This window comes from Clarias gariepinus, chromosome 18 (assembly GCF_024256425.1).
Source record: "Clarias gariepinus isolate MV-2021 ecotype Netherlands chromosome 18, CGAR_prim_01v2, whole genome shotgun sequence".
NCBI lineage: Eukaryota > Metazoa > Chordata > Actinopteri > Siluriformes > Clariidae > Clarias > Clarias gariepinus.
The window spans coordinates 2,549,443-2,576,583 of record NC_071117.1 but is presented as its reverse complement, the minus strand read 5'-3'; the positions used below and the strand labels follow the sequence as shown (position 1 = coordinate 2,576,583).

Sequence of the window (27,141 nt, the reverse complement as noted above, 5' to 3'; positions counted from 1 at the left end):
AGAGAGAGACAGAGAGAGAGAGACAGAGAGAGACGGATGGACGACTTGGGGATGAGACAGAGGAAGATCATACGAGATAGAAAATAAAAAAATAACAAATAAGTGACGGACCGAATTAAGAGGAGAGAGAAGAACGAGAGAGAGAAGAAGAAGAGCGACACACGGACGGGTCGAAACACAAGAGCGAAAGAGTGTGTTTGTGTGTGTGTGTGTGTGTGAGAGGGAGATCAGTGGAGAACTTGTTGGAACGATAGAACGAGACAGAAACAGAGGCTCAGAGAGCGTGAGCGTGGACGTGTTAGTATATTGGTGTGTTGCAGGTGTGTGTGTGTGTGTGTGTGTGTGTGTGTGTGAGTCACCGGTCTGTAACTAATATTGGTTCACTCTGCGAATTTAGTCATAGCCAAGTCGCTAACATTAGCAGGTGTTGAATCTGTTAGCACAAATTGCTTCCCACAGTGTGTGTGCGCACGCATCTGTGTGTGTGTGTGTGTGTGTGTGTAAAGAAAGAGAAGTGTTCAGTGTGAGAACTCTGATTGCCCCTCCACTAGCGTCCGTAGGCTCGGGCTCGCGTTCGGGCTCGCCGCGTCTCTCAGGTAACTGCTGTACAGGTCGGTAAAGGTTACTAAAGGTCAAGGTCAGCTTCAATCCGACGTCAGGTCCAGGAGTCAGATCTCAGTTATTTCAGGCTCGAAAATGATTTAGAGAGGGTTTTTCAGTCTTACGTTATTAGACTTTTCACAGAGACGCAGGCGTATTATTATTATTAATATTATTATTATGATTATTTTATTTTTTTAGGTAATTTTGCATTTGTTATTGTATTTATTTTTATTTATTTTGGTAGTGATTTGGATTCTGAGAGGTTGTTTTATGATCGCGTTATTAGGAGGTTATTAGGCGGTTATTAGGAGGTCATAGGAGGTTATTAGAAGGTTATTAGGAGGTTATTAGGCGGTTGAGGAGGTTATTACGTGTACATCGGTTGTATGATGGAGCTGTGGAGGCAGTGCGCTACGTGGCTCATCCAGTGCCGAGTTCTTCCCGATACCCACAGAGTGACCTGGGACAGCGCACAGGTGTGTATCCCTCTTTCTCTCCCTCTCTCTCTCTCCCTCTCTCTCTCTTGTTCTGTTATACCTCACAGTCGCATCTCTTATCCTTGTTCAAAATGTTCTTTTACACTATTGTCTAACTTCTGACTGGCCCACACAGCAATGTGTGACTTTCACATCTCAGCAAGAGACAAACACATAAACCGTCAAAAAAATTGCTGTTGTTAGAGCCGGCACTGGTGCGACACCCGGTGTCATTACTGAACCGAAAGGTGGATCGAATTACAGAGGAAACGTATCAAATATCACGTCATGTTCATGTATCATACAATTTAAAAACAGCTGCAATATGTAAAAGAAGTGTATTCTTCAGGGCGGTATACGTACAGTGAAGCGGCGTAACCGTCATTTCTTTGGTTAGGGTTGATTTTTTATTTTATTATAATCATATTTTATATTTTAAGTAAAGATTTTGGACTTAAGAACACTTCAGTTAGTGTAATCTTTAAGTTTAGTAGTTTTTAAATAAGTAAAAAATACATGATGGGTATAGTCTGACGGAAAAGAAAAAAGCGGGACTACACCGATCAGCCGTGACATTATAATCACCGGCCTAATACTAAGTAGGTCCCCACTTTTACCACCGTAACTGTGTGTTCTGACTCAGAACCAGTGTTTTAGCAGGTCGACCTACACGGCCCGCCCTATAGTCCCCATGTCTATCTATCAGTGACCCTGGTCGTCCATGACCCTGTCCCTGGTTCACCTTCGTTGGAGGTCTTTTGGTATGTCCTGACCCCTGCCGAATGGAAACGTCCCACAAGAGCTGCAGTTTTGGAGACACTTCGACACAACTGTCCAGACATCACAATCCGCCTCTCATGCCCTTACACTTGCCCATTTCTACTGCTTCCAACACATCAACTTTAGGGACAAAATGTTCCCTTGCTGCATAACATGTCCCACCAACTTCCAGATGCTGTTGTAATGATCTAATGTAACTGTAGCTACTGTGAGAAGTGTAGCGTTTTTAGCGTCTCCAAAACTGTAGCTCCTGTGGGATGTCCTCAGTCTGCAGTGGTCAGGACATACCAAATGTGCTCCAAAGAAGAACCCCAGAACCAGCGATATGTTTGGCCAGGGATCACTGACGCACATGGGGAGTGAAAGCTGGCCCGTGTAGTCCGATCCAATAGAACTGGAGTCAGAATACACAGTTTTGGTAGTAAAAGTGGGGACCTACTTAATATTAGGCGGATCGTCATAATGTTATGGCTGATCTGTTTATAATAAGTATTACCTGGATTCACTGTAGGTGTATTTAATGTGTGTGTGTGTGTGTGTGTGTGTGTAGGTTTGCGAGTTAGCCCAGGCGCTCAGAGATGGAGTTCTTCTTTGTCACCTCCTGAATAATCTCCTCCCTCACTCGGTCAATCTGCGTGAGATCAACCTGCGTCCTCAGATGTCTCAGGTAATCTTCTAGTTATTCCACTCTCAGTCCTAACTGTCTGCTCACTTTAGGAATCTGCAGGTAGAAAAAACTTATTTCAATAATTTTGAAGGATTTAAAAAATATATATGTGAAAATGATCATCTTTTAACCACGGTACCGGAAACATAACAGCCTTGGTTTTTAAGGTTTTAAGTTCTGCCCACACACCTCCATCAGCCTGCGCCATTTATTCAACAACAACAACAAAAAAACTGTTTCCTGGTTCATGTGTCAAACCTCTTTCCAAAACTCACTACTTATTTTCTGATTTTTTTATTTTTCTCTGCAAAATCTAACTAAAATGCGTTTTATTGGATTTATGTTCGATCACATGCTGTAAAGTATTACTCATACCAGCTTTTTTCTTTATTATGTAATAAAAGAATAATAAACTAAATCGTCATTTACACAAATACACATACATTAAAAATCTTACACACTGAGTGACAACAAAACACTGTTTATGTGATTGTGCGATGTGGATGATTATCAAACTTTACGCAGGTCTACAACGCCGTTGTTAGTAAACTGAAACGGATTTTAGGCTCACAGTGAGCTCAGCCGCATACAAAAATGTGTGTGTGTGTGTGTGTGCGTGAGAGGTGTGTTTATGTAGGGACTTGTTAACCTTGAATCTTACAATTATCATCATGATAGTGTGTTACAGTCTGTTAGTGTGTATTACGGTCCCTTAGTGTGTGTGACAGTTTGTTAGTGTGTATTACAATCTTTTAGTTTATATTACGGACTGTTCCATTCATTTTCAATTGAATTTCAAATCACCTTCATTTGTATAGAGCTTTTAACAATGTTCATTGTCACGAAGCAGCTTTATGCAATCGAAAGAAAATTATGGAAATTTGTATGAAATGCAAGAAAATGTGTATGAATTGTACTGACCAGATCGTCCCTGATGAACAAGCAAAGGGTGACGGTGCTGAGGGAAAAACTCCCTGAGATCATCTGGGTGATAACAGATAGCAGGGATTGAAGTAAAAAACCACACTGGTCACCACACGCATCCCAAACAGACCAAAAAGTCCTCCATGTGAGAAGATCTCCAACCAGAAGCAGGACACCAGGACAAGTCAGACAGGTCCAGAGGGCAGAGGGGGTCTGGATCACTTGCAGCTCAGGAGAAAGGGGGGACAGGAAGTGGGAAAGAGAGAGAAAGAACAGAAGAAAGACGAAAGGAGAGAGAAGAGAAGAAGAGATAACAGTTGGGTATGGTTACAGTCATATAATGTATAAGGTGAATGTACAGTATATTTAGTGCAGAGTGTAAGCAGGACTAACTATAACATCATAACTAAAAGGGAGAGCCAGAAGAAAACACAGGCATGAGGGGGAACTGGGCTATACTGGGGCCAGGGGTAGCTTAGTGGTTAAGGCATTGGACTACGGTTCGGAAGATCCCAGGTTCAAACCCCACAACCAAAGGTTGCCACTGTTGGGCCCTTGAGCGCGGCCCTTAACCCTCAACTTCTTGGATGTGTAATCAGATTAAAAAAAAATTGTAAGTCGCTCTGGAGAAGAGCGTCTGCCAAATGCCTAAATGTAAATGTAAATATAAAGCAACCAGTCACTTCACTGTCGACAAACAGTATGTCTGCCAAACAATTTAAATTGAACAAACAGTGATCAATAAGAGTGAGGAGGACAGCATCTAAACATACCAGTTCACTATAATACTCTACGTCCATGAGTCCCCCAGATCTGCTCCTTTACCTATGGCTAATCTATTTACAAAAATGTTTGGCTAAATAAAAAGGTTTTTAGGCTAGACTTAAACACTGAGACTGTGTCTGAGTCCCGAACATTGGGGATTTTTTAAAAAAAAGCTCCGCTCTCTGCTGCAGTTTTCATAATACGTGGTATTAATAAGCAGCCTGCATCCTTTGATCTACGTAGGCATGGTGGATCATAAGACACTAGCAGTTCACTAGGGACATTTTACACATTTTACAGGGAGCCTATGAGTGTGGATAAGATAGGGGTGATGTGCTCATATCTTCTGGTTCTAGTGAGGACTCTCGCTGCTGCATTCTGGACTAATTGAAGCTTGTTTATGTGGCTAGTTGAAAACCAGGCAGTAAGGAGTTACAATAGTCCAATGTAGTGGTGATAAAAGCATAAACTAGTTTTAGTGACAATATATTCCTTATCTTAGCAATATTTCTAAGGTTAAAAAATGCTATCCTGGTAATATTATCTACATGAGCTTCAAATGAAAGGTTGGAATCTATAATCACACCAAGGTCTTTTACTGGTGTACTTGATGGAACAAAAAGGCCATTTAGTTCTAGTAGTTAAAGTTTAATTTAAAGTTACAGTCTAATCAAAAAACTTGCTTCTAGCTGTATGTGGTCCTATGACTAGAACTTCTGTCTTATCAGGATTAAGCAGAAGGAAGTTAATTAGCAGCAATCTCTTATGTCCTTCACACATTGCTTAACTTTATTAAGCTGATTTTTCTCATTTTGCTACTATGTATAACTGTGTGTCATTAGCATAACAATGAAAACTAATCCCATGTTTTTGAATTATGTTGCCCAGAAGAAGCATGTAAATAGCAGTGGGCCTAAAACTAAACCCTGTGGAACACCAAACTTGAGAATGGTCACCAATTAAATCTACAAACTGATAACGATGGGTCAGACATAATGGGCTGTACCATAATGGGCTGTACCCTTAATTCCTACTACATTTTCTAATCTGAGAAGAAGAATAGCGTGATCAACGGTGTCGAAAGCTGCACTGAGGTCGAGTAACACAAGTATAGTTACACAACCCTGTTTAGAGGCCAATAGGAGGTCATTTACTACTTTAACGAGCGCTGTCTCTGTACTGTGATGAGGCCTAAATCCTGACTGATACAGTTCATGTATGCCATTTCTATGTAGATATGAGCATAGCTGCTCCGCTACTATCTTTACCAGAATCTTAGAGATAAAGGGGAGGTTTGATATTGGCCTGTAACTGGACAGCTGACAGGGGTCGAGGTCAGGTTTCTTAATTATTGGTTTGATAACTGCTAATTTAAAAGATTTTGGAACATAACCAATGCTGAGTGAAGAATTAATTATTCTCAACAGGGGTTCTGTTATTGCTGGTACTATCTGTTTAAGAAAATGTGTCGGTACAGGATCTAATATACAGGTTGATGAATTTGCAGAAGAGATGAGTAAATTTAGTTCATTCTCTTCAAGGGGAGTAAAGTATTCTAGGTTCTGATGTGGTGTGGTTAGTTTATCATCTGTATCACTTAAATTGTCTCGTTTAAAAGGCTGAAATTTTAAGCGATTTTGTTATTAAAAATGTTCATGAGGTCCTCACTACTGTTTGTTGTTGTTGTGGAGATTTCTGCAGTGGTCTCGTTTTTAGTTAATTTGGCTACAGCATTAAATAAGAATCTAGGATTATTTTTGTTATTTTCTATAAGAGTGGAGAGATATGTTGATCTAGCAGCACTGAGAGCTTTTCTATAGTTCAGGATGCTCTCCTTCCATGCTATTTGAAATACTAACAATTTTTTGGAGGATTTTTTTTTACAAGGATTGATGCCATTTGAGTCAAAGTTGATAACTGGGAGCATATTAATAAAGCTCTGTGATTTTCACTATGAAATATTTTAATTGAGACAAGACACTAATCTGAGATAACTTCAGACTGTGGAATTGTGGTTATTTCTTATACTTAATCTTAAGGATATTATTAAATCTAAAGTGTGACCTGCTTTATGAGTGGGTCCTACTACACACTGATTTACTCCTACCGAGTCCAGTACGGACATACATGCTGTTCTCAAAGGGAATATTAGAATCTCCAGCAATTAACGCCTTGTCTACATGTATGTATACGTGTGTGTTACAGGCTGTTAGTGTGTGTTACAAGCTGTTAGTGTGTGTTACAGGCTGTTCGTGTGTGTTACAGGCTGTTAGTGTGTGTTACAGGCTGTTCGTGTGTGTTACAGGCTGTTCGTGTGTGTTACAGGCTGTTCGTGTGTGTTACAGGCTGTTAGTGTGTGTTACAGGCTGTTCGTGTGTGTTACAGGCTGTTCGTGTGTGTTACAGGCTGTTCGTGTGTGTTACAGGCTGTTAGTGTGTGTTACAGGCTGTTCGTGTGTGTTACAGGCTGTTCGTGTGTGTTACAGGCTGTTAGTGTGTGTTACAGGCTGTTCGTGTGTGTTACAGGCTGTTCGTGTGTGTTACAGGCTGTTAGTGTGTGTTACAAGCTGTTAGTGTGTGTTACAGGCTGTTAGTGTGTGTTACAGGCTGTTAGTGTGTGTTACAGGCTGTTAGTGTGTGTTACAGGCTGTTAGTGTGTGTTACAGGCTGTTCGTGTGTGTTACAGGCTGTTAGTGTGTGTTACAAGCTGTTCGTGTGTGTTACAGGCTGTTAGTGTGTGTTACAAGCTGTTCGTGTGTGTTACAGGCTGTTAGTGTGTGTTACAGGCTGTTAGTGTGTGTAGTAAGCATATCATAGTGCTTGGAGGTGTGTGTTGAGGCTGGTGGTTTATTGATGGTAATAGATCATATACAGTTATACCTGTTACAATAAACACACACCTGCAGGTGTTAAGGAGTTTTTATTTTATTATTTTAATTATTATAAACAGCGCTGATGACCAACTGGTTAATTTACTTACTAACGAGCATCAGAAGGAGGAAGTGTGTAGCAGTAAATCCCTTTCCTGTGTGAATACCTATGTGTACTAGATGTTTTGTGTGTGCGATTGTGTGTGTGTGTGTGTGTGTGTGTGTGTGTGTGGGGTGGTGTGGTGCTTGTCAGGGTTAACACAGTACATTCTTCTCCTTTAGAGCTGCTATGTAAAGATTTGCATGTGGCTTGGAGCTCCGCACTGACCTCGTACCAGACTAAGGACACTGAGTCTCTGTGTCACGCTTTAATCTCTCGTCCTCGCTCGGACCTTCATTCATCAGACAAGTGTAATAAGACACTCGGCGAAAAAAAACAACAACAACAAGATGGTGATGGAAACATGTCCCGCCCACCTGACATCACAAAAGCTGTATGATTGGCCGCAATACCTAAAGTTTTACAATTTTGAAATAAGAGAGAACAAGCGGCACTGAGTCATTATCTGTACGAAAGGAAAATAATGAGATCGCAGTAAAGAGAAAGAGAAAGAGAGAGCGCGAGAGAGAGAGAGAGAGAGAGAGAGCGAGTGCATGTAGATGTGTCTGTGGTTTCCCTCGTTTAGTCATTTCATGTCCAGCTCGTCATTTCAGATCTAATGGACGCTTCCGCTGTGCTTTCCAAAGTTAATAGACAGGGTTTCCCTTAAATACACACACACACTCTCACACACACTCACGCACACACTCACGCACACACTCACACACATTCAGCATTTAGTTTCTCTCTACACTTCCTCTATGATGAACTACTTCCTCAATCTCTCTCTCTCTCTCTCTCCATATATATACATCGATGCAACGTACTTCATATATAAATATAAATATATGTGTGTGTGTGTGTGTGTGTGTGTGTGTAGTTCCTGTGTCTGAAGAACATCAGGACATTTCTATCAGCGTGTCACGAGCGCTTCGGGATAAAGAAGAGTGAACTGTTTGAGGCCTTTGACCTTTTCGATGTCAGAGATTTTGCCAAGGTCAACACATTTCCGTATCAGATTCTATGAATGAGCTTCTCTCTTCTTCTTGACTTACGTTGTGGACTTCTATCATGCCACTGATGGACTCACGTTCCTGCCTTGTAAACTCTTACTCCTGCTTTATGACACCTTTACAAGCACTTATTACCTCCTTATGAACTCTATATTCTATTAAATATATCTGTCTTTCTTGCATCAGCCTAATAAATGTTTATTTGTCCTGTCTGTCACCCCTTCATTCATCTCGTTCCTGCTTTATATCACCTTCATTAATAAATTCTAAACTGTACAAACTTTCCCTGCATTATAGCATCTTTATGACCCCTCATTCTTGCTTCAATCTCTGACTTTGCATCGCATACTTTCCCTGCCGTATTCTGTATTTCTGTGTAAGGTCATGCCTTCTCTGCCGTATGAGCTCTTAAACCTGTCTTATACCTACAGGTGATCGATACGCTGTCCATCCTCTCTCAGACCTCCGTAGCTGTTCAGAACGGCCTCAGGTGCCAACCCACCTTCATCTTCATACACAAACACCTGCAGTGCTCATGAATGTTAATGCAATAACAATGGATACGTATATACCTTATCGTAAAGTGCTGTAGGACAAGCATTGGGTGGGGAAGTGGGCGGGGCTTAGGTAACCCGTCCTCATGAGACCTTGCGATATGGTTTCCCTCCACAGGCCGTTTCCTAATGAAGCGTGTGTTGGAGATGACGACATCTACAATGGCCTCTCTGACCAAATGGAGTGAGTTTGTCTTTCAGTCCCACTCAGTCTGTCTCACTCTTTGTCCCTGTCTCACTACCTGTCTCTGTCTGTCTCACGTTGTCTCACTGTCTGTCATACTGATTGTCCCTGTCTCACTGCTTGTCTCTTACAATCCATGTTGCGGTCTCACTCTCTCTCTCTCTCTGTCCCACTCTATGTCCCTTTGCCTGTATCTGTCCCACTATATGTCCCTATGTGAGTGTGTCTCTGTCACTCTCTGTTTATGTGCCTGTCTCTGTCCCTTTCTCACTTTCTGTCCATGACTCACTGCCTGTCTTTGTCTCACTCTGTCTCACTATCTGTCCCTGTCTCACTGTTTGTCTCAGTCTCACACTTTGTACCTGTCTCAGTATTTGTATCATATCATATTCTCTATTTCTCTGTCTCTCTCACTTGTTGTCTCTCTTCATTTCTGTCTTACCCAGTGTCTCTCACTCACATTTCGTCCCTTCCAGTTTGTCGCTTTCTCTCTCTCTCTCTCTCTCTCTGTTTATCTTAATCTGTTTCTTTTCCCCTCTCTTTCTGAGTCTCACTCTTTCACTTTGTCTCACTCACAGTCTGTCTCTCTTTCAGTGACACAGTGGATGAGGATGATGATCTGTATGACTGTGTGGAGGATGAAGAGAATGAGGGAGACGACATTTATGAAGACCTGATGAGAACTGAGGAAACACCTGAGACAGTGAGACACACACACATCATTGTCAAAAAACTATTATATATATACTATATACTGTATATATATACTATATATGTGTGTGTGTGTGTGTGTGTGTGTGTGTGTTTAAGCAACAGAAATGTGAAGTAGACAAGAGAAGCTGCTGCCTTCAGGAGATCAGTCAGACTGAGGAGAAATACTCACAGACGCTGGAGTCTATACTACATGTACGCTCACACACACACACACACACACACACACACAGTATATGTATTTATGTTGTAGGTGAATTCTCCCTCACAAATTATCCGTGTGTGTGTGTGTGTGTGTGTGTGTGTGTGTTGCAGCACTTTATGAGGCCACTGCAGGCTTTCCTTGGTCCAGATGACATCGAAAACATCTTCATGAATATAGAGGTAAAAACTCCACCATCCAACCATCCAGCAGATCACTGCTTACAGTCATCCCTCCATCACATCATACCCCACACTGATCATCCATCCATCCATCCATCCATCCATCCCTCCATCACATCATACCCCACACTGATCATCCATCCATCCATCCATCCATCCATCCATCCATCCATCACATCATACCCCACACTAATCATCCATCCATCCATCCCTCCATCACATCATACCCCACACTAATCATCCATCCATCCATCCCTCCATCACATCATACCCCACACTAATCATCCATCCATCCATCCATCCATCCATCCATCCATCCATCCATCCATCACATCACACCCCACACTATTCATCCATCCATCCATCCCTTCATCACATCATACCCCACACTAATTATCCATCCATCCATCCCTCCATCACATCATACCCCACACTGATCATCCATCCATCCATCCATCCATCCATCCATCACATCACACCCCACACTATTCATCCATCCATCCATCCCTTCATCACATCATACCCCACACTAATTATCCATCCATCCATCAATCACATCCATCCATCCCTCCATCACATCATACCCCACACTATTCATCCATCCATCCATCCCTCCATCACATCATACCCCACACTCATTCATCCATCCATCCATCCATCCATCCCTCCATCACATCATACCCCACACTAATCATCCATCCATCCATCCCTCCATCACATCATACCCCACACTATTCATCCATCCATCCATCCCTCCATCACATCATACCCCACACTATTCATCCATCCATCCATCCATCCATCCCTCCATCACATTATACCCCACACTGATCATCCATCCATCCATCCATCCATCACATCATACCCCACACTGATCCTCCATCCATCTATCCATCACATCATACCCCACACTATTCATCCATCCATCCATCCATCCCTCCATCACATCATACCCCACACCATCCATACATCCATCCATCCCTCCATCACATCATACCCCACACTATTCATCCATCCATCCATCCATCCATCCCTCCATCACATCATACCCCACACTATCCATCCATCCATCCATCTCTCCATCACATCATACCCCACACTATCCATCCATCCATCCATCCATCCATCCATCACACCATAACCCACACCATCCATCCATCTATCCATCCTTCCATCACATCATACCCCACACTATTCATCCATCCATCCATCCATCACACCATAACCCACACTACCCATCCATCCATCACATAATTACCCACACCATCCATCTGTTCATTCATCCATCTATTCATCACACTATTACCCACAACCTCCATCTATCTGTCACTCCATAAATCCATCCATCCATCACACCATAACCCACACCATCCATCCATCTACCCATTCATTACACAATTATACACAATCCATCCATCCATCCATCCATCCATCCATCCATCCACCTATCCATCCATCACACCTAGACCCACATTATCTATCCATCCATCCATCACACCATCACCCACACCATCCATCCATTTACCCATTCATCACACCATTATACACAATCCATTCATCCATCCAGCCATCCATCCATCACACCTATACCCACATTATCTATCCATCCATCCATCCATCACACCATCACCCACACTACCATTCATCACTCTATAACCCACACCATTCATCCATTAATTTATCCATCCATCCATCCATCCATCCATCCATCACACCTTAACCCACACTACCCATGCAGTCATAATTCCATCCATCACTCCATAACCCACATCATCCATCCATCCAACCTCCATCTGTCCGTCACTGCATAAATCCATTCGTTTGATTCCTACAATTCATTGTTCATCTGTATTTATTCATTCACCATTTAAACTATATTTTCTTTTGCCTTTTCATCAATTCCTCTCTGCATAGATGCATTAACAGTCTCTCTCTCTCTCTCTCTCTCTCTCTCTGTGTGTGTGTGTGTGTGTGTGTATATATATATATATATATATATATAAATAGGACTTAGCTAATACACACCGTTGTTTGCTGAGAGAGGTCCAGACATCGATATGCTCTTATGGAGCGGAGACTCTTCACCAGGTCTTTATCGATTATAAAGAGAAGTGAGTACTCTTACATCATGATGATGTTTAGTGATGTTTAGTGATGATGTCACATGTGACTAATACACTGTAGATCCAAAACTGATCAGAATCTGATGGGCTACGATGAGATGGTACGAGGATAAGATGTCAGTAGAGTGTGTGTAGGTAGCTTGTGTAAAGTGCTTGTCATGGTGTGTTACATGAGGTAGTTGTGTGTGTAACATGTCTCCAGGTTGTTGCTGTACGGCCGCTACTGCAGTCAAGTCGAAACAGCCACCAAACAACTGGACAAAATCTCCAGCGTGAGGGAAGACGTCCGGATGAAACTGGAGGTACGGTCCCACCAACACTCACCAGCACACACGAGGAGAGAACTGTGTGCCACCACTGTGTGTTCTGTGTGTGTGTGTGTGTGTGTGTGTGTGTGTGTGTGTGTGTGCTGCTTTTGTTGTAGGTGAGCGGTTACTATAGAAACGGTGATGTGTCAGGGCCAGCGCATTATTACTGTATACACCTGCACTGGTATCAGGGCTGCGGTTATAAAGGAGTAATAATGAGTTTAACAGAAACCCTGTGATGTAAGAAACTCACACTGACTGTCTCCAATCAGATACCAAACAGGAAGTGTGTGTGTGTGTGTGTGTGTGTGTGTTTAGGAGTGTTCAATGAGGGCGAACAGTGGACGTTTCTCTCTCAGAGACCTTCTGATGGTTCCTATGCAGAGGGTGTTAAAGTATCACTTGCTGCTGCAGGTAATCTCACACACACACACACACACACACACACACACACACACACACACAAACACACACACACACACACACACATAATAGCATTGCGGTAAGAAGTTTCCATACACTCATCATGACCATGGCAGTATTGGGCTTGCAGTGATTTGTCTGAACGGATCTTTTTGTGGAACAGAATGATTGTACACACACACACACACACACACACACACACACACACACACACACACACACACACACAAAAGCATTTGAAGCAGAAGGTTAATTTAAATCTAACTTGTCAATTCCTGATATTAACACAGGGTCAAAATTTACACGCACCTAATTACTGCCTGTACTGAGAATGATGCTACCACCACCACCACACTTGACTTGGACACACCTCTGTACAGAACATTTGCTGGGTTTTTGGAGCAGGACTTTCTGTCCTTTTTCCTTTCTTTCAGTCCATGGTAATGTAAAACTAGTTTAACTGGAGACAGAGACACTGGTGTTCCAGCAGATCCCAGTTCATGGGAAGCCCACGCCCTGGTTCCTGGGTTGTTCCTGACCATTAGAACCACCAGTATCTTCTTAGCTGCGGCACAGCGGCTCCACCTCCCAATAACCTGTACCTACAGTGCGTGCAGTAGTTTGGGAGCTTAGAAATGACTCTGAGAGACGTTACTGACTTGCGTAAATCTACCATCCTCTTTCTCAGATCTGCGCTGAGCTTCTTGGACTTGTACTGTATGTTGGTCAATCCAATGAGTTTTGTCATGCACACCCACACACACACACACACACACACGCGCACAGTTTTATGTTGTACATAGAAGCTACCAGCTGGAGTCCATCATCATGACTAACAGGAAGTCTTAAGATCAGAAACTCCTAAAAGAGACTAAAAGACTTTTCAACTATAGTTAATAATCCAAGTGTGTGTGTGTGTGTGTGTGTGTGTGTGTGTTGGTCTTGAGTCTTTTTCCTATTAAATATTTGTGATATATAACTGTCCAGTTCAGAGAATCTATTAAAAGTCCAAACTTACAATGCTCTTCGTGTTCATCAGGAGTGTATGGAAAATTGAGATGGAGCACAACATGCAAATACACACACTGGAATAATAACACAGTACACACTAGAATACACATATACAAATGACCTGAAGGACACACACATGCACAGAGGTAATGTATGTAATCTTCATGTGTCCTATCAGGAACTTATGAAGCACACAGTGAATCCCAGTGATAAGGAAAACCTACGCACTGCACTGGACGCCATGAGGGTAAGTGTGTGGGTGTGGGTGTGGGTGCGGGTGCGGGTGTGGGGGGTTTATACCCCTTTCGTCTTACACATTTACCACATTTGGTTGATGGCCTTATCCTGAGTGACTTACATTTGATCTCATTACACATCTGAGCAATTAATGGTCAAGGGCCTCACTTAGGGGCCCAACAGGGGCAATGCGGTGTTAGTGGTGGGGTTTGAACCTGGGACCTTATGGGAATAGTCCAACATGGAGCTACCCCTGTCCTCCAGGATGGAAGGGATCTGCTGACCTTGTGGGGCAAGCTGTCTGGACATTTAGCTGTGATGTTAATTTATATGAAAACCTAAAAGCTGAAAAGTTACCACTAGATCTAGGTGTCAAGGATGGTAACTGAGTGTGTGTGTGTGTGTGTGTGTGTGTGTGTGTGTGTGTGTGTAGGATCTCGCTCAGTGTGTAAACGAGGTGAAGAGGGACAATGAAATAATTCGTCAGATCACAGCTTTTCAGCTCTGTATCGAGAACATGGTAAGAACAACTAATTAACTTTTTTTTTTACCTTATATGGTCATTACTTCCTGTTACTATTTTGCAGAGCTGCAAGTTTGTCTCTTATAATTTTTTCTTTCTAATTTTTTTCCTTCATCAAGTCACAATATATACAGTACCTGTGAAATGGTCTAGATTCAGTTTCTAGCTAGGTAGCTATAATAGATAGCTAATGACGTAGTGCATTAAAGATTAAACAAAAGATAAAACCTTGGGATTTGTACGTATCCGTATTCAAATGCTAGCTAGGAATTTGAAATGCATATCGACAAAGGTTATTTTTCTAAAAGTTTAGCCTAGCTTGTTGTCCTCTTTATTTTAATAATGCTAGTTTATAGAGCAGAATTTAGTTTTTTTTAATTTCACCAGTTGTCTAAACTTTTATTTCATAAAGCATTCTTCATTATGACATTCCACCCAGATAAACATCATCCTGGTTTCGTTGCTTTACAAAAGCACCAGATTAGCGGCATTTGATGCAACCCTGTAAAACCAGAACGCTGCATCCTGTAGGCTTTTTTTTTTAAAACCGCACGTTTGACATTGAGTTACATCACACCCGAGAAACGCAGACTATCACACCATGACACACTTTTTTAATGCAATGGTTTTCTCTTCTTAGCAAACGCAGACGGTTTGCGTCTCATAAATGCCTTCAGCAGAACTCTAGATGTTAAGTCGCATGTCGAACCAGGGCTTTTTTATGATGTTCCGTTTCTCAGCATCATAAAACTTTTTTTTTTACCCAGGTCAGCATTTATTAGGTTCGTTTCAACATTCTCGGTGCTGATACAGCGTTAACTTTGCATGTGATTATTACACATGGGCCAAAATTCTGCACACTGTAATTAAGTTAAAAATAAAAAACATTTTACCAAATGGCACAAAAATGAGTTGAACCAGTACCACTGGTTAGTAACCAAGGTTCCAGATGTTTCGCTTCTGTTCGTTGCTTTCAGGGACTTTCCAGAAATTTTGTAAATAAAACAAAAAGTATAGAGTAGGGTTTAACCAACCAATCAGCTGTCAGATGAAGCTCAGCGATTATTATTTAAAAACAGCTGAAATTAACCATAAAACATTAAAACATTAACATAAAACATTTCCACAAACCATCTGCTCCTTTAGCACCTGTACACATTACATAGATTTAGGTTTTGTGTCATTTAAGTATATTTATATTAAGTATATTATTATTCTATTTTTATAAACAATTTAGTTTTTTATATTTGTTAGCTAGCTAATTTAGCCTCACACCGCAGTCATGATATAATGTTTCCATGGTTACAGCAGTCCCTCTCACTGGAGGTTTCTGCTTTGGAGTTGATTAACAAACGACTTCTTCTAAGATACAAAAATATTCGACATTTACATTTAGGCATACGCTCTTATCCAGAGCAACTTACATTTTTTTTTTTATCTCATTAGACATCTGAGCAGTTGAGGGTTAAGGGCCTTGCTCAAGGGCCCAACAGTGGCAACTTGGTGGTTGTGGGGTTTGAACCTGGGATCTTCTGAACTGTAGTCCAATGCCTTAACCACTGAGCTACCCCTTGCCCGCAAGTTATGTCTTAAGACTTGCGATTAGTTAAACATCCAACATTCAATGCTTTTAAGTTTTAACACATCTAAACTCAAATTCCTCAATGCAAATGGACAAATTCTATGGCCAGGTGTCACAGATGCACAAACAAACAGTTCTAAGAACAGTTCCAGTGAATCTACACCTATTAGCGTAAACCAGTTCTGTGATTCTAAGCTGTTGTCAAAACAGTTCCCGTTATTATTCCTCCTGGTTCTACGATTTGTCAGATCAGAAGCACCCTGCAATCAAAACTCCCTTTATTTCTCTATATAGTCCCCTGATACACATTTATCTCTGTGTTTCACTGGTGCTTGGACACCATCAAGGGAGAAAGTTTACATGACCAGAGTGCCTGCCCCACATCTGAAACACTGGCCTCCCAGGAACTCCTCATGTAAATGTCTTGTAGAGAGGTCAGGACTGTAGGGGGGGGGGGGGTGTGACAATAACTCTCAGCCGAGTTTCTGCAAGTAGTCTTGGTAAATAAGTGTGTGTACAGTTCACACAGACAGAAGTGTCTCTTTTGCATGTTGGCGACAAGTTATCTGTCCACAACAAGTTATCGGAACAACCGCAGTGAGCTCCGAGCCACGTCGGCCAGGATCATCATTCACTGACGTATGGCCTTCTTTAAAACGTTTAACAGTTTGAATGTTTTAATGCGATTAAGAGTCTCATCACCGTACTGTTCTTGAAATCTTCTGTAAATGTCAATCGCTTTCATTTATTTATTCATCAGAAATTTCATCAAAAGTCCCGGTTTTGCCTGCACACCCCACATACGACGGCACGCTTCACTGATGAAGAATGGTGTATGCATTCATTTACAAGAACTAATGAAAATGCAAGGAAGCAAAGAGTTTGTTAATTTCACAGCAATATAGAAATTAACATTATTAATATATTAATGATATGTCTCATAGCTCGTTGGAAGGCCCCTAAACCATACTCGATACCCCCTGAACGCTTTTAAAGAATCATATACCACGTAGCTCTCTCAATATTAATCATATTAACTACCAGTTATTACAAACACATCATGTGTATTTGGCTCACAACAGTTGTTTAGAATATAGGTGTTACATATTGTTAAAGGTGAGGCAGTGTCATTAGCATCCAGGCTGAGAGTACCTTGCTGTTGTAGGGAAACAGTCGTGTGCACGGTTTCCTGTTTGACAGGAAGTTGCGGTAGCATTTACAAACTAAAGCTTTCATTGTCTGCTTCCACGACTTTGTCTCGTATCGCTGCACTTTAATGTTGTTCTTATATCTCAAAAAAAACAAAACAATATTTACCTACAGAATGTGATGGGATGTGCCCCCTAAAGCCCCCTTTATATGTTTTTTGCTGCAGTGCTCCAGCAAAGTATGTAGTTAACCACAGCACTGAGCTACACTGAAATTAAAGAGGGCATTGTGACTACAGATAAATCTCTGCACATCTCTTTGAATCACATCTTTCTTCCGTTTGACCTTTTCTCTTTGTCACTCAGACTCAGTCCCTCGCACTTTTTGGCCGCCCAAAGATTGATGGAGAGCTGAAGATCTGTGGACCTGACAAGAAATCAAAGCAGGACAGGTGATTATTTCATTTTACTTGTGTTTGAATGTGTGATGCGAAGGAAATGTTGAAATTTTCTGTAGCGACATTTAAAGGATTTTGTAATTGTCAATTACCGTAATTGTTACAAGTGACCCAGGGGAGTTCTTTCGTACATTTGGTACATGACCCAATGGTATTGTTTGCAACCTACAATATCTTGGTAACTAGTGACCCAGTGAAGTGGTTAGAACCTGCGAAATCCTGGTAGCTGGTTATTCAGTGGAGTTATTTGGAACCTACCAGGTCCTGGTTACTGGTGACCCAGTAGAATTGTTTGGAACCAGGATTTTGGTGGAACCAGGAAGTGGTTACCCAGTTGTTTGCAAACAAAACAAAATTAAACAAATAAACAAATTCTTTCATTCTTTCATCAAATTCTCAGATGGTTATTCATTTAGGTGTTTACAAGATATATTCATTCAGTTTATTTAAATCTATTTATTAAAAGTACACTGCTATTACCTTCATACAAAAATCTGTTTCCATATTGTACTTACTGCTGATATTTTTCTACAAACATTCTATATTGCATTGACATAGTACAATTGACGAACACTTAATGAGAGAGAAGAGAATTGGCATTTCGATTCCTCTGTATGTCTGCAGCAAAGGTGGCATTGGCAAATAACTTGAATGTTGAACCTGGACCTTGAAGACTGTGGTACTGGTTTCCCAATGCAGCTGTTTGGAACAACAAGATCCTGATAATTGGTGACCAAATGGACTTGTTTGGAATTAACAAGATCTTGGAAACTGGTGACCCATTTGAGTTGTTTAAAACCCACATGGTCTTGGTAACGGGTGAGGCAGTGGAATTTGTCAGTACCACAATTATCCTAGTAGCTGATGGCCTAATGCAGTTGTTTAGTACCTTTATGACCCCTGTATGGTGGCCCAGTTGAGTAGTGTGGGATGTACAATGTCTTGGTAACTGATGACCCAATGGAGTTGCTCAATACTGGAATAAACCACTGACCTAGCAGAAAGTTTGGATATTCTCACAGTTTTTGTAATTACTTTTGCAGTGGAGTTGTTCAGAACCGTAAAAGTTTTGCGCAGTAGTGTTGTTCAGTACCATATACTGTAGGTCTTGGTAACAGGAAATCTACTAGATAGTTTTTCAGCCATATGGCCTTGATTACAGGTGTAAGGTTGTTTTGTAGAAAACATACATGTACTGTTTTTGGTAACTGGCATCCTAGTGGGGTTGTTGTTCATCTTTAATGATGACCCCCATAAAGTTACTCGGTTTCTGCACAGGCCTGGGTACAATCAGTCTGGTGGAGTGGTTCAATATTCGTATTTGTATCGTCTCGTGTTGTATTTGTAGTGAAATGTTCTGAACCTGCGTAGTCTTGATAACTGGTGACCAAGGTGGATTGCTTGATAATTACATCATCTATCATCTTGATAGATTACATAGATCTATCAATTTAATAGATTTATTTGCCCTTAAATCAGTGTTGAATTATCATTTTTGCATGCAGGTATGCGTTCCTGTTTGATAAAGCCCTACTGGTGTGTAAGAAGCGCAGTGGGGAGATTATGGAGCTGAAAGAACTCATTGACCTGCAGCAATACCAACTGAGAGATGAACCAACCGGAGACAAAGAAAATAAAAAGGTCCTCTTACACGGTCCTCTTTTCTCAATTTCTCTGTGTATTTGTGTCAACTACTGTATGTCATCTCATTGGGTTTTTTTCCTGGCATCTCTGTGTGTGTGTGTGTGTTTGTGTGTGTAGTGGACACATACCTTCTTGCTAATGGATTCATATGGCCAGGGTGGTTATGATCTTTACTTCAAGACACGTGAGCTGAAGAAGAAGTGGCTAGAACAGTTCGAGATGGCTCTGTGAGTAAATTGTCAGACACGTAATCTTAACATTAATCAAATATTCCACCTAGATAACTCCAGAAACATCTAATATTTGTTAACTTTTAATGCTAGTAGGTATGCTAATTAATCCCATTTGTTTTTAGTAATAACAGATTTTAAAAACCAGAATTTCATTGATATCAGATTATTTGTACCATATCAATATCATATTTATTGATATTAAATATGTGCACATCCACAGGTCTAACATGTGTCCAGAGAACAGCACGGCCAATGGCCATGACTTCCAGATGCACTGTTTTGAGCAGACCACTTCCTGTAAAGCCTGTCAGATGTTGCTCAGGTAAATGGTTCACAAACCATCCCAGAGTTATCTCAGAATAGTGTTGTTGTTAGTTGTTAAATATTGATGTTGATTTTTTAGACCATGACATATTACCATAATTACCAGAGTTAAACATCTACCATAAATATACAAACAAATAGGCATATTACACTAATATAATCATTCTAACATACACCAATCAGCCATAACACTGTAATGCAATACATTAAGCCTAGTATTGTGTAGAGTCGCCTTGTGCCACTGGTAACGTGGTGTCTTGTACAAGAACATTGAAAACAGATCCTTTGGATGCTGTGGGATGTGAGGTGGGGCCTCCATGGATCAGACTTGTTTGTTTGATGCATTCCATCTGTGCTGGTTGAGGCATTGGGATAGTGATCAGAAGATTTCAAGGAGTGAAACCCCAGCTGCTCAGATATACAGTATAATGAGATCTCTGGATAAGGGCATCTGCTTAAAGAAAATGTTGCTGAAGTGGCTTCTGAAGTTCCTGTTGCTTGCTAGTGTGCATGGAGCTTCACAAAGATAATAAGATTTGCTTTGATTGGGCAACAGAGAAGAACTGATGAACATCCAGGATGTTAAAGTTTGTGTTTTTTTGTGTGTGTGGTCCTTCTCCATCAGGGGGATCTTCTACCAGGGCTACCGCTGCACCCGCTGTAAAATGGCCGCCCATAAGGAGTGTCTTGGACGCGTTCCTCCATGTGGACGCAATGCAGGTCTGATTTTGTTCTCTCATCTGCGTGGACGTTTGACCAGGATACAGGTGCAATCTTATTTATCATGTTTCTTTTTTTCTTTCAGAAAACTCTGTGACTACGAAAAAGGTCAGTCATTACCAACTCCATCCCCACAATGGTTCAGCATTAATCTATTTTATACCTGTGTACATTCTGACCGACAAACCCACTGCAGTGCAGCATGGGATTTCACAAGCATACTATATGTTAAGAAATGCGGAAGCTTTTGAAACTACTTTTGCTTTTGTTTCCTTTTAGAGCAAGTCCAGATCTGCCACTTCGAGACAGACTAAACCGGGTATTGCCCCCACCTTTTTCAAGCCTTTGCCCCTCAAACCCTTCTGCCATCTTAACAACTACAATCATAGAGTTTCCTTTAAAAATAATTCTAAAAACTTTCTTGCTAGCAAGCTAGAATTAGCAATAAAAACTTATACCTATAACTTTCCCTTAAAAATTAGTTTAGCAAGTTAGCCTGTAAGTGTAAGCTTTAAAGATTAATACTCATACTCATCTCTTTTGCTCAATAATCCTGTCAGATTAACTGTTTTTAGCCTTCTATGAAACATTAGAAGTAAATTGTACACATTATTAGCATTAATGGATTAATTACAAGTTTTTTTCTGTCGCACTGTCTGTCTCAGGTCTTCCTAAGATGGAGGTGTGTAATGATTATTACGGCATGCCACCGCCCCCTGTGGCGTTCGGCCAGCCGCTGCATCTTGCTGTGGGTGATGTCATAGAGCTGACGCGCGCTGACGTTGACTTGCAGTGGTGGGAGGTACCGGCTTCAATATTTTACCCTTTCGTGCTACTTATTGCAATCTGTTATATAATTATTGATTTAAAATGTGGCAACATACTTCAATGCTCACCATTTAGCATAAAACAGCTACAGACAACTAGACAACTATAAATGTAGCACTCTGCTAGTTATTTCGCAGCTGTTTTTCCACCGTGGTCAATGTATTTAAGGTGTAATATCAAAGCTAATGCATTACAAATGCAGAAGCATAAGTTATCCCTAAGCACATGCACTAGCCTGTTGTGCTCTGTGTTGCTAATAACCAATAAACCAAAAATTGTGCTTGTACTTTTATCTAGAATATAGTTTTTAGTACTAATAGTTTAATTTAATTTTATTATTGCTGTCTTAACATCTAATATTGCTTTGTTAGCAATACACACTACACGTTCCTCAATTTCTATTTTAACCATGTTACAAAAACAAATAAAAAAAAGGATGCATTAATAAACACATCTAGCTGCTGTCATGCTAATTTTGGCTAGCATACCCATGCTAACAGCAGTCTTGTGCATTTGTAGAAGTTAAGTTTTGATCATTAATTAATTAATTATTCTTTTAATCCAATCAAACATGGTATGTTTAAGAATAGCATTCATTGTTAGGCTAATGATTAATAACAACAAGAGCAGTTAGCATTAGAGATGATTAGCTTTACTTCTGCTTTATTTACCACAGACCCTACTTTCCCTGAGAACAGCAGTGAAACTGGTCAACTTTATAGTTTCAGTTCATGAAAAAAGCCGCAGTTCAGCACTTTAACATCCTCTTACGGTCACTAATTCCTGACTGAGGTGTTACGGCAGGACGTCGCGTCGCCTCCTGAATTTGAAGTACATTATGTACAGTAGACGCAAATCTACGAGTTAGTCTGTTTACTGAAAATCAAGTTAATTTTATTGTCATTCCAACAATATACAGTTCAAGGGCATGTGCAAAAGTGCAAACAAATGTGCAAACATGATGTGCAAAATCATATCAATGCTACAGTAACGCTTCTTCTAGGGAAATGTGTATGTGTTCAAAGGTCAACACAACAGTTTGCTTTATAAATTTCATTACTTGAGGAAAATAAAACATTCCACCTTTTTGCAATTAATTTGTAATACTTTCTGTAACTATAAAAAGAATAACAAGTGTTTAGAATTAGCAAGCATTATAAAAGCAAGTCCAGAAAAGTTTCAGGTGTGTTGTGCGATAAAAGAGTATCAGCGAGAACGAAAGGAAAGGTGTACAGGACGGTGGTGAGACCAGCGATGCTCTACGGCTTAGAGGCAGTAAAGGCACTGAAGAAAAGACAGGAGGCAGAGTTGGAGGTAGCAGAGCTGAAGAGGTTGAGGTTCTCCTTGGGAGTTACAAAGATCAAGAATGAGTTTATCACAGGGACAACCCACATTAGATGTTTTGGAGATAAAGTCAGAGAGGCCAGATTGAGGTGATTTGGACATGTTCAGAGGAGAGATGGTGAATATATCGGTAGAAGGATGCTGAGGTTGGAACTGCCAGGCAGGAGGTCTAGAGGAAGACCAAAGAGGAGATTTATGGATGCAGTGAGAGAGGACATTAGCTAAAAAGTCTTTTAATCAAATTATGTAACCAAATTAGCTTCAGCTAGTAATCCATTTGGCTAACTATGTTACTAAACTAGAATTAGCATAGACTTTCATTAAACTAACTGTACCCAATGTAACATTAGCTAGAAATCCATGAAGTTAACTATGTAATCAAATTAGTATTAGTTTCGGAAGCCATTTAGCCAACTATGTAACCAAATGACTGTTAGCTAGAAATCAATTATGTTGATTAATTAAGTTAATTATGTAACTAGTTTAGTGTTAGCTAGGAAACCATTTAGCTAACTATGTAACCTATTAGTGTTAACTAAGAAGTGTTAGCTACCAAACTAACATTACTGTAGCTCCAAATGCAGTCAGCTAACTACATAACCAAATTAGCATTAGCTCGAACCCCATTAGAATAACTCTGTAACCAAACCAGCGTTAGCTAAAAATTCATTTAGCTTACTATGTATTCAAACTAACACTAGCTAGAAGTTTGTTTAACCAACTAACCATAATAAACAATAATTTAATTTATTCTTTTTAACTAGAGGCCACTTATTTTAAAATCTAGCATTTTCAGATAAGTGCTAGCTTACACTCATAATAAACCTTCACCAGTTTCAAATAGCATTTAGCTGTTAGAATTTGAAAAATGAAGGTTTTATGAGTGGTTCAGTGAGTCATTAATACACTTGACTCCCATTCACACACTTCTGCTTTTATCAAGACTATGACTGATTCAGTGATTCAGTAAGTTAATTATCGTATAAAGTGTCTTACTGATTCTTCTCACTCTGTCTTTAAGGAAGAGCCTGGGAGCAATTCAGTAATTTAATGAATAAATTAGACATTGAGTGACACATCAGATCTCTCAACTTGCGTGTGAAAGACCGGCCAAACCAGTGATCTGAGAAATCAATTACCCACGGAGTGACACTTTGAATCTTTTAATTTTCAGCCCATTTTCATTTTCAGACACTGAATCTCTGAATTCAATTTGTGGTAACTTCACTGATTCATTGAGTCATATAAGGCAGAATGACTCTTTAAACCATAGAGTTCTGACTGCAGTATGAAGGGTCGACCTGCAGTTTATTATACACAACTAGCCATGCTACGGTAAAGGTGCTGTTAGTGCTCTTCACCATTCGCGTTCTTGAAGTTATTACTGGATATTAGACAGATGTGACTAGATTAGCCTGATGTGAGAAGATGCTGCTTCCAGGGTACACAAATACACGTCTTTTCATGTAAAACACTGTGACTTTTAGCCGCATGAACTCTCAGAGTCGACCACAAACCTGCTGTAGACCCCATTCCCACACTGACACATCTGTGTCTCAGATGTCGTTCATGTCTCAAAATACAGATAGAGTACATCAGTCACGGGTAAATTCGAATAATGTGTGTGTGTGTGTGTGTGTGTGTGTGTGTTTTAGGGCAGGAATCTGACAGTAAGTGAGGTTGGCTGGTTCCCCTGCAGTAAAGTTCAACCCTTTTTACCGGTGAGTCAACCAGAGGTCAAAAGTCAAATGATTGATTTCACACTGAATTCTGACCCCAAATGGTCAATTCAACAAATCACTAACATTAATTTAATTTAGATGCTTTTATTTTCTGTATTCACAGAGAGCACCTCCAGACCTTACAGGATTCCTCTGGTAACACACACACACACACACACACACACACACACACAACACAACTAACTGTATCTAACGTTTCATCCACCAACCCACTGTGTGTGTGTGTGTGTGTGTGTGTGTGTGTGTGTGTGTGTGTCTCAGGTTTGCGGGTACCATGGACCGTACTCAGGCCAAGAGTCTACTGATCTCTCGATCTGATGGGACTTTCCTGATTAGGCAAAAGGATGGAGGGGAGTTCGCCATCAGCCTCAAGTAACACACACACACACACACACACACACACACACACACACACACACACACACACTAATGTTTTTGATAGTATTCCTTTCTGAAAATACACACCGTCTCTTGTGTCCTATAGGTTCAACATGGACATCCGGCACATTAAGATCACTCTGGCTGAAGGTCTCTACAGAATCAATGAAAAGAAAGCCTTTAAAGGGCTCATTGTAAGTAGGCACTACTTCACTTAGTAGTGTGCACTTTTTCTTCTCTTGGCTGTTCTGATTTAACCTTGCGAATGATTACAGCGTGTTTGTTTTGATCAGTACTTCCCATTTCCCTATTTCCCATCATTCCCCTGAACTGCACAGTTTAGTGTGTAACACTTCAGTCGTGAGGTTAAAACAATAGCGTCTGTAGATACAAACAGATCTGCTGAATCAAGTTTGAGTAGAGTGACTCTTTGAATCTGTTCGCCCTGACTCCAGCTCAATACTTCAGAGATTCTGAGCACAGCTTCATGACCGACTGAATCCGACTCAGTGCGACACAAAATTACTCTTTGAATCTCTTGTTTTTCATGTTGATGAGTCATTTATGCACTTCATAACTCTGGGAATAAGTTGGTTTTTACTCCAGTAAAAACATTTTCTCTCAAAAGAACTGTTTACACGTTTCTTTGAATCTAATAATTCTGATCCCTGATGCACTCTATACCTAATTTAAAGACTCCCTGAGTCATTTAGAACCGGTGTTATTCTTCTATCTCTGGTTTCTGATTGACTAACCACCGTATTTTTGCTGAAACTTCACACATTAGGTATTCTTTTACACCAAATTACACTTTAGATTTCTTAACTTTTAATCAAAATGGACGCAGTGACTAATTTAACTAATTGATGATTCATTTGAGAAACGTGTACCTCTTCAAATCCATGATGTCAATTCACTCTGCATTGTATCGACCATGGCTCCATGCTTCGTTTAAACTCTTTACATCTCTCCTCTTCCTCACTCACTCTCACTGCGACCATGTTCCACTGAAAGGTTTGGACACCAAATGAATCGTGAATTAGATTAATGTTGCCTCTCTTTGACAGGAACTGGTTAATTATTACCAGGAGAATTCCCTGAAGGAGTGTTTTAAAGACGTGGACACTCGACTGCAGATTCCGTTCAAACAGCCAGAGCAGAGCACGTCCTCACCCTCACATGGATACACACACGCGCCTACCAGAGGTAACACACAAACATACTTAATGTACATAGATGCTTAGACTGGAACAGAGATCAAAATTGTTATGTACTGTAAACGACTCATGGACTCAAGGTTAAAGTTCCAGGATACAAAGTGGCAAAGTATGAATGAACCTATGAACCATTCCCCGAACCTATGAATGAGAAAATGAGTGTCATTTCCAGTCATTCACTCACTCATTGTCTATAGCGCTTTATTCTGTATTCACGGTCGCAGGGATCTGGAGCTTATCTCAGGAGACTTATGGCATGAGGTGGGGTACACCAAGCACGGGGGAAACATGCAAACTCCATGCACACAGAACCAAGGCGTTTTTTTTTTTTTTTTTTTTTAATGCAAGTCCCCGAATCAGTGAATGCTGGAAAATAATCAGATCCTGTAGAACATGATGAACAAATGTGCAGTTAAATGTTCTTTTATTGGGCTTACAGGTGTGCTCACCAGGACATGGGGTGCAACCTGCTCGAAAATACACTGGAACCTTGCGAGTAACACGGTTTGCGAGTTAAGCGGTTTGCGAGTGTTCTGCTAGACAAGCAAAAATTTTAAATAAATTTGACTTGGAAAACGAACAAGTATTGGTTTACGAGTACAGAGTATCATGTATCATGCACGCACTTCTTGTTTTGACGCCGAGCATCATGTGATCACAACTGAGCCAATGGTTTTTCTCTCTCTTGCGCTGCAGAATAGTGGGTAATCGTCTCCCCTGCTTGGTCTTAGTGCGCATGTCTTACTGGTATAATCAACATCTGTGCACGCGTGTATTGTTTACTATAACACTGTGACCACGTGAGTGTGTGTAAAACATTTTATTTTGTGTTTGTGTGCGTGTGCGTATAGCGCGCGTGTAATGTTTC

General features: G+C 40.7%; 1 protein-coding gene across 2 annotated transcripts in view; it reads left to right on the top strand.

The window, feature by feature from the left end:
- The window catches only part of LOC128506414 (proto-oncogene vav-like), a 31,272-nt gene continuing 4,131 nt past the window's right edge, over positions 1-27,141 (top strand). The window contains exons 1-27 of one of the 2 annotated variants that reach the window (XM_053476832.1): positions 1-914; positions 947-1,079; positions 2,410-2,526; positions 8,065-8,181; positions 8,629-8,687; positions 8,870-8,935; positions 9,530-9,638; positions 9,746-9,841; positions 9,962-10,030; positions 12,038-12,141; positions 12,356-12,455; positions 12,780-12,875; positions 14,074-14,142; positions 14,566-14,652; positions 17,752-17,837; positions 19,349-19,484; positions 19,605-19,714; positions 19,941-20,042; positions 20,670-20,764; positions 20,850-20,872; positions 21,044-21,083; positions 21,430-21,566; positions 24,592-24,657; positions 24,782-24,813; positions 24,940-25,050; positions 25,163-25,250; positions 26,124-26,262. In XM_053476832.1, the coding sequence (XP_053332807.1) occupies positions 990-1,079; positions 2,410-2,526; positions 8,065-8,181; positions 8,629-8,687; positions 8,870-8,935; positions 9,530-9,638; positions 9,746-9,841; positions 9,962-10,030; positions 12,038-12,141; positions 12,356-12,455; positions 12,780-12,875; positions 14,074-14,142; positions 14,566-14,652; positions 17,752-17,837; positions 19,349-19,484; positions 19,605-19,714; positions 19,941-20,042; positions 20,670-20,764; positions 20,850-20,872; positions 21,044-21,083; positions 21,430-21,566; positions 24,592-24,657; positions 24,782-24,813; positions 24,940-25,050; positions 25,163-25,250; positions 26,124-26,262 (2,344 nt within the window). In that variant the 5' untranslated portion in view covers positions 1-914; positions 947-989. Of the gene's footprint in view, positions 1,080-2,409; positions 2,527-8,064; positions 8,182-8,628; positions 8,688-8,869; positions 8,936-9,529; positions 9,639-9,745; positions 9,842-9,961; positions 10,031-12,037; positions 12,142-12,355; positions 12,456-12,779; positions 12,876-14,073; positions 14,143-14,565; positions 14,653-17,751; positions 17,838-19,348; positions 19,485-19,604; positions 19,715-19,940; positions 20,043-20,669; positions 20,765-20,849; positions 20,873-21,043; positions 21,084-21,429; positions 21,567-24,591; positions 24,658-24,781; positions 24,814-24,939; positions 25,051-25,162; positions 25,251-26,123; positions 26,263-27,141 lie in introns of both variants that reach the window. The other variant, XM_053476833.1, reaches the window with a different exon arrangement.